Raw genomic sequence first — 13,865 nt, 5'->3', positions numbered from 1 at the left:
TTGTACACAAAATTGAGTGTTTCTTTCCTACAAGGAGAAAGACTGGATGGGCGTAGTGGTAATTCTTGGCCACGTGAATGCTGCTGTCATTGTGTGATGTGGTTTCAAACAAACATTTGAGGAACCATCTATGAATGGAATACTGGATTAATGAAGAATTTGTTAAACATATTAAAAGTAAATGTCATGTTGGGAAATATTGTAAACAAAATGACAGGATGGAGGCGAGAAGAGGTTTGACTCCCCAAGTCCTCTATCAACTGGTGCCATGCTCTTGTTTAGCAGAGTAAATGCCTGTTTTTCCCCTTCATCTTTTTTTCCTACTGACTGCACAGACTAATTCTGAAGATTAATGGCTGTCTGGCTGTTCTCTTGCAAATCATTCGTTATTGCTTAATTAAAAGTCACAAAGCTTTTCATCAATGCATGATGTTATCATCTACTCCAATTTTAACCTCTAATATTTAGATACATGTCTTATTTAATCTGTTTTGCAGGAGGCTGCCAAATATGAAAAGAAAGTGATGGTGCTGGATTTTGTCACGCCTACACCTCTGGGAAATTCATGGGGTAAAATTTTCTTCATTGCAAATTTGTTGTAAAGGAGCATTACTTACTAAGAGTCTGATTGTTCTTTGGGATCGGCCACACTGATGTGAAAAATGCATTCTGTTCCTTTCTCTCAGGTCTTGGAGGAACTTGTGTAAATGTGGGCTGTATACCTAAAAAATTGATGCACCAGGCAGCCTTACTGGGGCAAGCCTTGCAAGATTCACGCAAATTTGGATGGCAGTTTACAGAAGAAGGTACAGAAGGAGAACTTTTTCTTTTTTCTTTTTATTTTTTGCAGTTTTGTCATTTGTGCTGAAAATCCAGAGGTTCTTTTCACAGTCAAGTGCTTCTTGCACTTTAGTATGTGCTGGCTTTAACAGCATTAGGCAACTTCAGAGAGACTACTCATAAACTTAAGTGCTTTTCAAGTTTAAAGACACAGGACTTACTGCGTTGCAGCACTTGATCTGTTTTTAATATGTTCTCATTGTGTCAGTATTTGATTTATTCACACTGCTGTGTGACTAAAAGCAGTAAGATACTACTCCATTTCTGGATGTAACTCAACATCCAAAGGAATACCCCAGAATGTTGTTTGTTAGAAACAGAAACTTCCTAATAATTGCAGGTAAGGATTACTGTTCCCTCAGTCTGCATTGCTACTACATCAGAAGCTGAATTTTTCTTTAGATTAGATATTTAGATTTTCTTTAGCTCTAGTGTGCATGGTTATAGGATTCGGATCTATTTAGGGTGTAATTCTGTAAGGGGGAGCATACAGAGGCACCTCTGAGATGCACAATCTTCATTTGTTGAGCAATGTCACCTGCTCAGAGCATGTGTCATTAGAAAACGATTGATGATATGCAAAGTCTAAGTGTTCCATGTGTCAAAGGCTATGACTATGCTAATAAAGGGGAGGGGGGGAATATCTCAAATGCTTGGCAGAAGGCAAGTCATTCATTGCTTAAGGCGTATCTGGTTCATCGACCTTTTGTTTTGTCTCTGCTGATGTAGTTCTTTGAATTTCAGTAGAGTTACCTTGGAGTGAAATACGAATAGGACAAAGGTGACTGGGTCATGAAAAAAGTCTGTCTGGGAATATAGGGCTAGCTATGGAACTAAAGGTCTGTCAGAATGAAAGACAAACATGTTTTGTTTCCAACAGTCAAACACAACTGGATGACTATGACAGAATCGGTTCAGAATTACATTGGCTCACTGAACTGGGGTTATCGAGTAGCACTGAGAGAGAAGAAAGTCACGTATGAGAACGCATATGGAGAATTTGTTCGGCCACACACAGTTAAGGTACTGCCTAGCCCTGTTTGCTGGGTCTTCCTGTAGTGTTTTCTGAATACAGATGTTCATCAAAGAATAATATTTCCCTTAGTGGGACTACAAAATACTCACTTTGGACCATTGCTTTGTTCACAGGCAACAAATAAAAGAGGAGTTGAAAAACTGTACACAGCTGAGAGGTTTCTCATTGCCACTGGTGAAAGACCACGCTACCTGGGTATCCCTGGAGACAAGGAATACTGCATTAGCAGGTAAGAACAGGGAAGAATGTGAAGTCATTCACTGTGTGTAAATGCTTAACCTGTAAGAGATGGTGGTAAAGCATAAGCACCGCTGCTTGTATGCTGTTGTTTCTCTATATTGTTTCTTTCTGCTTCTTAGAGGAAAGTAAGGAGAAGGGGAAGAGCTAGAGAGAGATGTCAAGGTGCTGGGAACATTGTCTGGTAGACACCACTGGACTGGGGGTGGTAGGCTAGAACAGTTCCATTTCTAGCAGCTTGAGAATACCGGAAATCATTTGCGTGTGTGTCATAAAATTAATTCATCATTGGTGCCCCTGTTACTGTTATACTCGCACTTTCTCCTTATTCTTTATGGTCTTTCTGTTCATGTACTGAGTTTTGTTCGTAATGAAGAGCAGAGTCTGCACGGAGAAAAACTCCGTCTCAAATGTCAGGGAAAGAGGGAGTTCAAAAGTAGCCGATGTTGTGAAGCTGGTTGAAATGTATCTGCCTTCATGCACTCTGGGAGTCTCAGTTTTGAAACTTGAACCAATTTTTTCCCAGCTACTTAGTGAAGTGAATTCAACTTTGGGAGAACCTGCTTCAAATGTCAGGCTAGATGTTAAAACCAAGCAACTTTAGCACAATTTTACAACTGCATGCACACACACACAAAAGAAAAAGTGATATGCAGATAAAATTGATAAATGGATAAAATGTGTTTTCGTATCAGGTTAACTGCTATATTACTTACTGTAGTAATTACAGGCTTAGAAACCTATAATAATGAAACCTATAATAATGAAGTAAATAACTGGCATAAGCCCTGTGAAACCCAAACACCATGTTGTATGATTCCCTAATACTAAGTGGTAGTGAAATTAAAGGTATTAGATTACATAGCTGGTAAAGCAGAGCTTTAAAATAACAATAAGATGGAAGGGTCAGGAATGCCAGTTACAGACTACCTGACTGAGGCTGTCTGTAATAATCTTAACTGGGTTCTTTGAGAGCTAGGAACTATGATGTAGCCTTTAATTACACAGTCACACTTCATTCCACTGCAAAACTTGCAGAAAGCATCTTGTTTAGTGGTTGCAGTTGATGTCTGAAAAAGCAACACTTTTTTAGATTTAAATCTTTGGAGAATTTTCTTGCCAAACTCTGCCTGAGTTTCTGCTGAGCAAGCATGATGCCTCCATCAGGCCCTGCTTTCATAGCCTGGGTCTAACTCTAAGGTGTGGCAGAAATGACAAAGCAGTTGATGAAGCAGTTGAAAGAAGTGGAAAGCAGGCAAATAAATGTTTGCTCTAATTTTGTACTCCTAGCTCTGCCTGTTACTGTGGTTTACATTAATTTGTTTTATTGTCTGTGCGTATTTAGCACTGTGTATAATTAATTAGCAAAAGGAGAGGTCTTCAAAGATGGTAAGGTGGTGTGTTTATTTATATGCTAAACCCTTTCCTCTTCCTTCTAGCTATCGGGAGCTAAAATTTGCAAATATTTGAAGCAATTCAGAAAAAATATCCTGTTTTTTTTTTTCAATAAATTTTCAGAAGTTTGTTTTAAAAAAATCAATATTTTAGTGGCTCTCTGGAGTATTTCAGATTTTTGTGTGTGCTCCTAATTAGAATTTTTTAATCTATCATATGCTGATCTAGTATTCTGGCATGATTTCCAAAAATAAGTTTTGTTGATAGTGATTAGGAAAAGGAATAAAATCCTATTCTTACAAAAGAAAATAGAAAAATATAAAGTGCAACATAGTCTCCTGTTTTTCTCTAACTTTTTTTGTTGTTGTTGTTCCCCCTTTTTTCTAGTGATGATCTTTTCTCCCTGCCTTACTGTCCAGGGAAAACCCTGGTGGTTGGAGCTTCCTATGTGGCCTTGGAATGTGCAGGATTTCTTGCAGGCCTTGGGTTAGATGTCACTGTAATGGTGAGATCCATTCTTTTAAGAGGATTTGACCAGGATATGGCCAACAAAATTGGTGAATATATGGAAGAACATGGAATCAAATTTATTAGAGAGTTTGTGCCGATCAAGGTAGGTTTGAGGTGGTACTACAGTTGATTGTAAAACACCTTTCCTAATGAGGTAGTAGAGGTTACATTAAAATGTTGTTTTACCTACTTGTCCAGATCCTGAAAATACTGAATATACTTAAATTCTAGCAGTTGTTCTGAAGTCTTTAAGGCTTCTTGTGGACTGATAAGTAGGAAGATGTATACTTCCTGTAAGACCAGGGCTAGTACATCACAATTAGTCGTCATCTTGTCAGTTCTCAAATTCTCAGCCAGTAAATATTGCTTACAGTGCCCAGGACCAGTGGACCATCCAGAAAGGAAAGGAGCTTTTAAAGTATCTATCTCTATCCTTTACTTGGCAGAGACCTTACATACATGCCTAATTTTCTTGGAATTCCATAGGGGTACGCATGCAGGCAGCTAGGTATATGTATAGGCAAATTCAGGTTGCAAAGTAGATGAGATAAGCTCTGGAGCTTTTCTTGTGTTAAATTGCCTTACCAAAGGCTTCAGAGAGTCCTAACAGTGTTGTTTGTTTGTTGTTTTTAATGCTTTTCCACAATGATTAGTACTTAAATATGAAATAGGAAATAATATATTAAGCATTTTTCTGATTTGGTGTTAAGCTAGTATACTACTGAGTTTAACACTTTAGGAACTAAAGTATTAAATAGAGTGAAAACTGGTGGTTTTGTTGCTTTTTTTTTTAGTTTGTTTCTTTTTCTTCACACTTACCAATATCAAGAGTAATTTAAAAAATGTTCTTGCCAGTTACCACTCTGTAGATCTGACCCTACAGAGGGTCAGGGATGACTATCTAGCTTTTGGTTGTTTCAAATTTATCTTTTTGTAAATTCTTCTGGTGGGATAGGAAAGGAGGAAATTGGTCTTAAAAGAAGCAAATCATTTCAATTAACTGGCAAGTGGTTTCCTCCAGCCAGATGTGCTGTGCAAAGAGTCCCTCACCCTAGTCATAAAGTACACTTCTGTCTATTTAAGCCTGTCTCTTCAGTATGTCTTTGATTTCAGTGTGAATAAAATATATGGCCTTGTTTCTAGTTGAGAATATCTTTTAACTGCTGGATATCTCCTTAGTAGATCTTTTCATCTCTTTCTTGCATTGTTTTTGAAGTTATGCATGTTCTGCTTATTATTCAGTGTGACACTTGAAGACAGAAAATGATTATAAATAATGCCACCTTCAAATAGGAGCAATTTAAGAGTGATCTTTTAAAGATGATAGGATGGGACAGAAGGTTTGAGTTCTTTTAAATTAAAAAAAAAAAAATGAAGGACAGGGAAACAATCAGAAAATTTCATTTCCTGACTCCAGATATTGAATATAAAGTAAGAGCTATGGCAGTTGTTCCTGAGATGGTAAAAGAAAGGCTGCAGTTAAACATATAGTCCTCTCACAGTCCAGGCGAAAGAGAACTCTCGCCTATGTAGCTTCAAATTCCATTTGCTTGTTTGGTTATTAGAGGAAAAAGGAGCCTTTAGGGGTCAAAAAAGCCAGTAGCATCACTTTCTACTTTGTTTTCTGGTATGTAGAGGTTGCATGTGTTTTGGGAGGGTGTTTGTTTTATACAAGCCTTTATATTTTATTACCCTGAACAAAGAGCACAGTTGCAAAGATCTTTTTGTTGTTGTTTACGTGGGGGTGTTTTTGCTTTACTGGAATAGGCTGTAACCCACTGCAGTTAGCAGGATGGGGGGAGAGGAGAAGCTTGATCTCTTGCTAAAACTAGGAATTTTTATTTCATCTTACTTTGAGGAACTTGGAAGGGCTGGGTTTTCTTGTTCGCTTCTTTTTAAGCTGCTGATGTTTTACAGCCATTTAGAGCCAGCTGCTGCCCTCTCCTGCAAGACAATTGCAGCTTTATGTATTGGACTAATGTCATTCAACAGGAGTAAGGGCAGGGCTATGATTGTGGCTTCCCCATGCGTGGAAGACACAATGGTCCTCTAGATGTGGCTTAAGAAAATCTCTGATTCTGTTTCCAGGTCTAGGAGTTCCCTTTCTCCTCACTTTATCTGTCTTCAGTTGATGCTAACAGCTTCTTGGACAAGAATTTAGCAGTCAATACAACTGTTGTAAACAGAAATGAGGTCTTATTATGTTACTTATAAGAATAAATGCATGGAGACGAAACAAAATATTTAAATATGAAAGTAATACAAATCTAGAGAGTGGTGAAAATATCTTTAGAACAAATGCTTGAATTTTAGGTCATGATTAAGCACTCACTTTTGATCATAAGATACATTGTGGGACTAGGATATATATGTATACTTTAATTTGAAACTAACCTTTATTATTTTTTTTTTCCCCAAATGTAGGTTGAGCAGATTGAGAAAGGAACTCCTGGAAGACTGAAAGTCACAGCCAAGTCCACAAAGGGGAATGAAGTAATTGAAGGGGAATACAATACTGTGAGTCCTGTCTACATATGTAAAGAACATGGAATAACCTTCCAGTTAATGTTAAGATTCCTGGGGTCTTTTTACCCATAGTTTAGCTTTAATTAAAAAAATATATATATTTTCAATTATTACAATAGGCTAATGTTACACAATCAACATGTAATTAATGTGAGAAAAGTCCTAGAATCCATGGACATGAGTCTCACGTGCCTTACCAAATCACTTGCATGCTTTTGAAACCTGTTTTTTAGCTTAGGGATTTAGAGGAGCGCGGTCATGTGGAATCAGTTGCAGGATTTTTCCCCAGGGAAATATTTGTCATAAACGATAAGTAATGATTTTTAATAACTGTTATAGTAACTGAAGCATGCTGTTCTGGAGTTAGCATAGAACAATGGTCCTTACAAGAGCTAAACAAAACAGGTGTTGTTGTTAAGGTGTTGTTAAGATTGGTTGTTGATGCCACATCTTCACAAAAACAAACACCCCATGGCAAGTCAGGCAAGGAATTTCATTATACACTGAAAGCAGTAAAATTACAGTGCAAATGCATGCAGGTATGCCTTTGTATGTTTAGCTGTTGCCATCACCTCTCACACCATTCATTTTCTTAGGCCTTGAAAGCAAAAAAATAGTCTGTGCCAGTGACTTCATCTACCTGCACAGTGCTTATTCCATAGCAAGGATATGCATCAGTTCCTCTTGAGTACTAATATTACGAGAAAGATAAACAATAACAGCAGTGCTGTTTCACAGAATTGTGATACTATTTTTCTTGGTCCGTGGTACTGAAATATGTTTTTTAACTTCCAAATCAGTGCCTTTTTCTATTTATTTGTTTTAAGGAAACTTCTGATTTCTCATTGCTACTACATCTTTCACTGAAATACTGTCACTTGTTATATGATCTGTGTGTGATGCATTTGAAAACCTTTAGCTCTGAAGATCTGGCAGGTTTGGTCATCTAAAAGACTTGAAGCAGATTTTGGACAACTTCAACAAAGTTCTTTTGTCACTTGTACGTCGTGTAGTTAACTGGGCAGTTGTCCAAGACTGAAAAGCACAAAACACTTTTCTGCATGGCATTATACATTGAAATTTGTTTTTCTAGTTAAGGTAGCCAAGTTTATGGTTTGGGTAAGAATTTGGCCTGAGAAAATGTCCAAAAAATCACTCTGAACAAATGCAGAAACAAATAATATTCAACAAATATTATTTGGCAGTAGCTTGGTTGAGGGCCTATGTAAGTAAATGCTATTTTCTGATCAAAACAAAGATTTTGTCTTCTATGTACGTAAGCACCTGAGTTTCCTTCCTAAAGAGCCCTTTCTTTAAAGAGCATTTTAGTGTCAACATATAGGAATATGGTATAACAATTTAGTATGAATTTGCAAGGAAAAATGATAACAGATTTATTTAGAATACTGTTTGTATATTTTTCCAGGGAAAGATATTTGGCTGCATTTAATCGTATAGCTAAAACTTGGTATTGTTAGGTCAAGATGGTGGTGTGGCTTGTGTTGAACTCAGTGAACGTACAATGGGTAACTAATGTATTCATCTTAATGCGACCAAACCTTAGGTACTGATCCTTAGTCTGTAATTAAAATAATAGATAGCAACAAGCAGGTGTGCTTTTGAGGTTTTAGGAAATCAGTAACATGTGCATTGCTGTTTTGCAGGTGCTGCTAGCAATTGGAAGAGATGCATGTACAAGAAAAATTGGTTTGGACAAAGTTGGAGTGAAAATCAATGAAAAGTAAGAAGAGACTCCTTTATATCACTGACTACACAGCTGGTGCCATTGACTAGTGCAGTGGCAGCAGTGAGTCTTCAGTCAAATGCTTTGAGGAGAAATTTGTTTCCTGTTTGGATAGGAGACTATGTAGCAGATAGCTGTGTTACCTTGCATAGTACTACCACATTTTCTTTTTTATACTGAAATGTCACTTCCTAAATACTGAGAGTCAAATGTGTCTCTTCCATTCTGTCTCAGTTCAAAGACTGGTCTGTCAGCTTCTTCCAGTGACTGGGCTTTCTAGGATCTGTCAGTTGTTTCTCATACTCTCTTATTCCCATCACCTTGTTTTTATCTCTACCACCTCTTGGGACAGAGATTTGTTTGTTCATATGGACTTTTAGTGTGGTAGGGTTCGTTTCCATTTTTAATGTAAATACTACTGACTGTTTATTTTGGAATATAAAATCAAAGTAGCATTCTTAAACTCACAGCTGGAGTTAGTGATGTGTTTTAGTTTTTGGAGGAGTTTATTTCTTGCCTTATGGCTTCTACCTTTGGAAACGATCTTTCTCCTGCAGAGAATTGCAGGTTTAATATAGTGAGGTCATCACACCAGGGAGTGGAGCTATTAGTAGCATTTTCGATATTGATAACTTGGAAATGTCTTCTAGATATGAGGGATGTAGACCATGTTCCCTTTGATGAAAAGATGCAGGACCATGAACGTGACTTGGTAGCATGTGGGAGAGCAGTGCGCAGAGCAGCTTGTGTATGAATACTGTGACTGATGTTGCCAAAGAGAACTGTTGCAATGTTCTAAAGTAAAAAAAATTCAAAATTCAGTTCAAAATTGGCAGACCCATGTTGTCTTGTAGAAGAGTACATGCCTGTATTTGTTTGACATTGGAACATCTGTTACTAATTTAATAGAACTAACTATAGAATTAGTAGTATAAACTCCGTTGTTGTTAACAAAATTAAAAATACAACTTTCTTAATTTTTCTATAAAAAACACTACTGGTCCTTCAAGTAACTGTGACTGTTTCTGTGCCTGTCAGATTAGGTTGATTTGTTCGATAAGTTTCCTGCAGTGATTACTGCACTATGTCATTTATTAATGAAGTAGGAAATATTAATAATTAAAAGCTTTCATTAGCTCAATACATTTAATGCTAAAAAGCTTGCTGTATTCCTTAAGTAGGGTGTCTTACAACTTGACTTGTCTCTGTGAAGAAGCCTGAAGGTTAAGTTTATAGAAACTACTTCATCCATTGGACTGGAATTTCAGTAGTGGAGAAATTATTTCGACCTACAGCTTGAGTGGGAGAATCTCTCTTCCTGTCATTTCTCAAGGTTTCCAGTAAACAGTTCAGCTGGTAGTAGTGTATTTTGAGGAAAGCAGTTATGTCTCACCAAAGAATTTATTCAGGAGATGAATCACAACTTCAGGGGCTATCTCCTTATCCAGTGTGTAAATTCCTGTAGTTCTGGTAGAGACCAAATTTACACTAGCTTACTTTCTTGACCAAGGTTATGAGATTGTGAATATGACTTCTTTTCCTCAGATTTCAAGTACATGCCTATCTCTTAAAGCCTAAAGGGCCCAATTGCTGCAATATTATTTACCACTTGAGTCTTCACAGCAGAATACTTATATCTTATTTTTGTTGATGCAAATCACAGAACAGGGAAAATACCTGTCAATGATATGGAACAAACAAATGTGCCATATATCTACGCTATCGGAGACATACTGCAGGACAGGCTGGAACTCACACCGGTGGCAATCCAGGCAGGAAGACTGTTAGTTCAGAGGCTTTATGGTGGGGCAACCACTAAGGTAAGTAACCTATTGCTACAAAACACTCATTGCTCTACTTCTTCTAAGGAGATGTGATGCTCTTAATTTTCAGTGTTACTTGCACTAGTATTTTCATTTCCTTATGTTTTCAGTGTTGTACGCAGTTTTGCTACAAACTGAATATGGATACAAAGAAAGAAGGATCAAGTGTGCAAATAAGTCAACACGTATTTATACCTGAGAAGTTGAATTAATGAATCCAGTGTTTACATATCATAACGTGATTGTAGGTTTCAGTCAAGTTATGCCAGTTCAAATAGGAGTAACATGGGTACTTCTTACACTTTAAGTTGTAAAGGAAGATGCCTTTAAGCAATGTTATCCGAGTAGCATTGGTATGGGATTAAGTAGAAAGGGGATTAAGTAGAAGAATTTTTCAATTGTAGAGCCTGCTCTACTCATATCAGGTTCTGTTATCAGCCGAATTTAGAGTTTGACTGAGTTGTTTGTTTTAGGTTGGCAGGTATTGCAGTAACAGAATCTTGAATTAGTGTGCCTAATGTCATTATATCAGTCAAGCAAAGTTTAAGTAAACCATAGCCGGAGCCAGGATTTCTTCTTACTGCAGTACTACAGATAGGTCTGAATTTACATTGGATGCCAAATAACTGTCTCTCAGGTTATGAAAATCCTTATGCTGCTAAAGAAAGCATCATCGCTCTGAATCAATCCAAGAAATAAATAACTGCTTAGGTGGGATCCTGGCTTACACTGCTGTTTTAACTAATCTAGAAAGGGTGATTGTATGAAACATAAGTATTAGGGATAGGTGGGGAAAGAATAGTAAACAGAGCCTTAGTTGATACCTAGACACAAAGAAATTAGAGTTTAATAGAATAAAGTCGCTGGAAATTAATTAGAGCCGACCAACCTGCTAGCCTTTGGCGGCAGAATGATTTGGTGAAGGTGGGGAGAGCAGTGATGTTGTTACTTTGATTCTAGTAAGCTTAGAGTAACATTCTCATAGGCAAGCTGAAGTACGGGCGAGGTAAGTGGGCAGTGAGGTAGACCAAAAGCTAGCCAAATTGCTGGGCTCAAAGGGCTGTGATCACCCTTACAAAGTCCATCTGGAGGCCAGGCATTAATGCTGTGGCATAGCACTCGGGTACTCGGTACAATACTGTTTATCATCTTCCTTAATGATGTAGGTGATGGGACAGAATCCCTCAGCAAGGCTGCAGATGAATCAAATGGGGGTGGAAATGAATGATGCACCAGCTGGTTGTGCTGTCACTCAGAGGGACCTCACCAGGCTGGAGAAGTGGGCTGACAGTAATCTCGTGAGGTTCAACAAGGGGAACCTTGCTGTTCAGTGCCTGGGAAGGTGTTACCCATGCACCAGTGTGGGTTGGGGATCAAGCAGAGGGAAAGTAGCTTTGCAAAGAAGCCCCTTTGGGATGGCTGGGGGACAAGGAGTTTACTCTGACCCAGCAATCTACCCTCATGGCAAAGGCCAGCAGCATCTTGGGCTGTGTCCTGCAGATGCATCCTGGCAGATCATTGCCAGCAGAGTAGTCGGGCCTTTTTGACTCTCATGGGATGTGACTGGGGACACAGCTTTAGTTCTAGCTATCTCTGCAAATGGCTGTAGTTCATGCCTTTGGCATCTTCTAGGCTGCAGTTGATGAAAAAGATGATGGTTTTTGGATGGTGATGTATTTGTAGCATTACCTCCTAAACACAGAATGCTCTGTAGAAGCAGTTGATCTGACTGCTTTTTATCTCCAGTGTCACTTGTGATCTGGTATGTTTTAAAGCAGGGCACTACTGCATTTCCTTTTCCTTCTTACTCTATGCATGTTAATGTCAGCGTGGCTTTGAACTGTCTTTCTGTTCTTGCTGTAGTTAACACCTCTGACAGGGACAACACCAGAACTGTAGCTTCATTTAAAATAAAGAAAAAGCAGCTTTCAGAGTTACAAATAATACAACTTTTATTCCTGACTTTAAGACTGCTTAATTTTTACTCAATGTGCTGATGTTATTACTAATATTGTGTGTGTTTTTTGTTTTATTTTGAATACCACACAGTGTGACTACGTGAATGTTCCAACCACGGTGTTCACTCCTTTAGAATATGGAGCTTGTGGATATTCTGAAGAGAATGCAATACAGAAATTTGGGGAGGAAAACATTGAGGTAAATGCCTTAATTTCATCTAGATTTTAAGTTCCAAGTCTGTAATTTAAAATGATGTTGAAAATTGACTAAAACAGCGTTCTGTACTCTGATGTAAGGGCAGAAGGAGACTTTGTATATTTTTGTCTTTCTTGGCAGTTCCTAAGTATGCTTTAAAAATAGTCCCCAATTCTGATAGTTCTAGTTGTAAATATGTTCTCTCCTTGACAAACAGAGCTTGTAGGTAGAATATTTATTATTTTAAAAAATCTTCTCTGCAAATACTTCAGGATAAATTAAAGGTGTTGGAAGTAATAAATTGGTTTCAATGTCAAAGCTGAGCTTTTTGTAGCTACAATGTTGCAAATTCTTTGTCATTATGATTTGTACTTTATAAAAACAAATGTTTTTCCTGTTTATTTTGACTAATGTAGGCAGATACGTGCTTAATTTTATTCACTTGAATAATCCCTTTTCATTCACTGGGATTGCTGTCGGGAATGAAATATGTAGGCACTTGCTGTCCCAAACTGTTCTCACAAAGTACTGTGGAGACCACGTTACAGAAAGCATGAGGGGAGGGTGTCTGACAGTAATCTGAACTTCTTTTATGTCCACTTGGATCACTTGAGGAGCACTATTTGGGGAAATAAGCACATAAGTGGTGGTTCTCAAAGCTGAGAATTGTCTTCCTCTTAGCTTTGTCAAATATACTTTTGGTATGTTGAGAAAAGAGGTAAATATGACTTAATATGGCTGCACGTCGAGTTCTGTTAACCTAACTACAGGACAGAGGCTGAAATTCTGCTATGCTCACAGACTTTGTTTATACAGAGTCAAATTTTTGTTACTGAGTCAAGTGTGTGCTCTTCCATTTGAAACACTGGACCCTTTATTGTGGAAAATCTACTTCTGTTTCACATTTTTGAAAATGTGCATCCAGAAACATCGACGTTCTGGCGAAGTCCTAATTTAGTTGATTCTGACCTCTTTATCATGTCAGTGTATTGGCTTTTGCTTTGTAAGCTTCAGTAGGAATATTGAGTTGTATCTGTCATCCAAATTGAATTTCGGTTTTATATAGCAATGTTTATAATTGCTTTGTAGCTCCATTAATACAGAAAGCATTGAGCTCTCTCTCCAGCTTTGTGAAGGGGCATATTTTTACTCAAGTTGCAATCACTTAGGAACTTCTTTCAAATAGTAATTAGGTTGAGGTTAGCTTATAATGAGAGCAATCAGGAGTACTGGGTAGACCTGTGCTTCAAAACACCCCCATAATTTTCTGGGATAAATCCTACACAGGTGGATGAGCAGACAAGCAGCCTTATCTGCAGCCAGGAGTCTGTTCAGTGATGTCGTTTGGGGTAGACAGGAAAATGTGTTTGGGGGTGTGTGGTTTCTTTTTCAGTTTTCCTTTTTTTCCCCCCTCTTTTTTTCTTCCAATTTTCCTCTTTTTTCCGTTTTTTGTTTATTTTTTTTCCAGTTGTCCTTTTCCATAATCTAAGAGACCGTGCAAAAAGCATTTCCTCATCTGTCCCTAAACCAAGGCTCTGAGGCTATTTCTTCCCTTTTCTCACTTTGGGGAGCATTTTTGCCTTCATCTCAGGTAGATCCA

General features: G+C 37.9%; 1 protein-coding gene across 5 annotated transcripts in view; it reads left to right on the top strand.

Moving 5' to 3' along the window:
- The window catches only part of TXNRD1 (thioredoxin reductase 1), a 38,893-nt gene that overhangs the window by 17,927 nt on the left and 7,101 nt on the right, over window positions 1–13,865 (top strand). For all 5 annotated transcript variants that reach the window (XM_035341471.1, XM_035341510.1, XM_035341480.1 and 2 more), the window contains 9 exons: window positions 498–570; window positions 687–806; window positions 1,721–1,863; window positions 1,990–2,105; window positions 3,896–4,121; window positions 6,443–6,535; window positions 8,209–8,285; window positions 9,952–10,108; window positions 12,161–12,268. In XM_035341471.1, coding sequence (XP_035197362.1) covers window positions 498–570; window positions 687–806; window positions 1,721–1,863; window positions 1,990–2,105; window positions 3,896–4,121; window positions 6,443–6,535; window positions 8,209–8,285; window positions 9,952–10,108; window positions 12,161–12,268 — 1,113 coding nt within the window. The remainder of the gene's footprint in view (window positions 1–497; window positions 571–686; window positions 807–1,720; window positions 1,864–1,989; window positions 2,106–3,895; window positions 4,122–6,442; window positions 6,536–8,208; window positions 8,286–9,951; window positions 10,109–12,160; window positions 12,269–13,865) is intronic.

The sequence above is a fragment of the Oxyura jamaicensis genome, chromosome 1 (genome assembly GCF_011077185.1).
Source record: "Oxyura jamaicensis isolate SHBP4307 breed ruddy duck chromosome 1, BPBGC_Ojam_1.0, whole genome shotgun sequence".
In the NCBI taxonomy this organism is placed as follows: Eukaryota; Metazoa; Chordata; class Aves; order Anseriformes; family Anatidae; genus Oxyura; species Oxyura jamaicensis.
The sequence above is the reverse complement of the archived record's forward strand: the minus strand, read 5'-3'. Positions and strand labels throughout refer to the sequence as shown.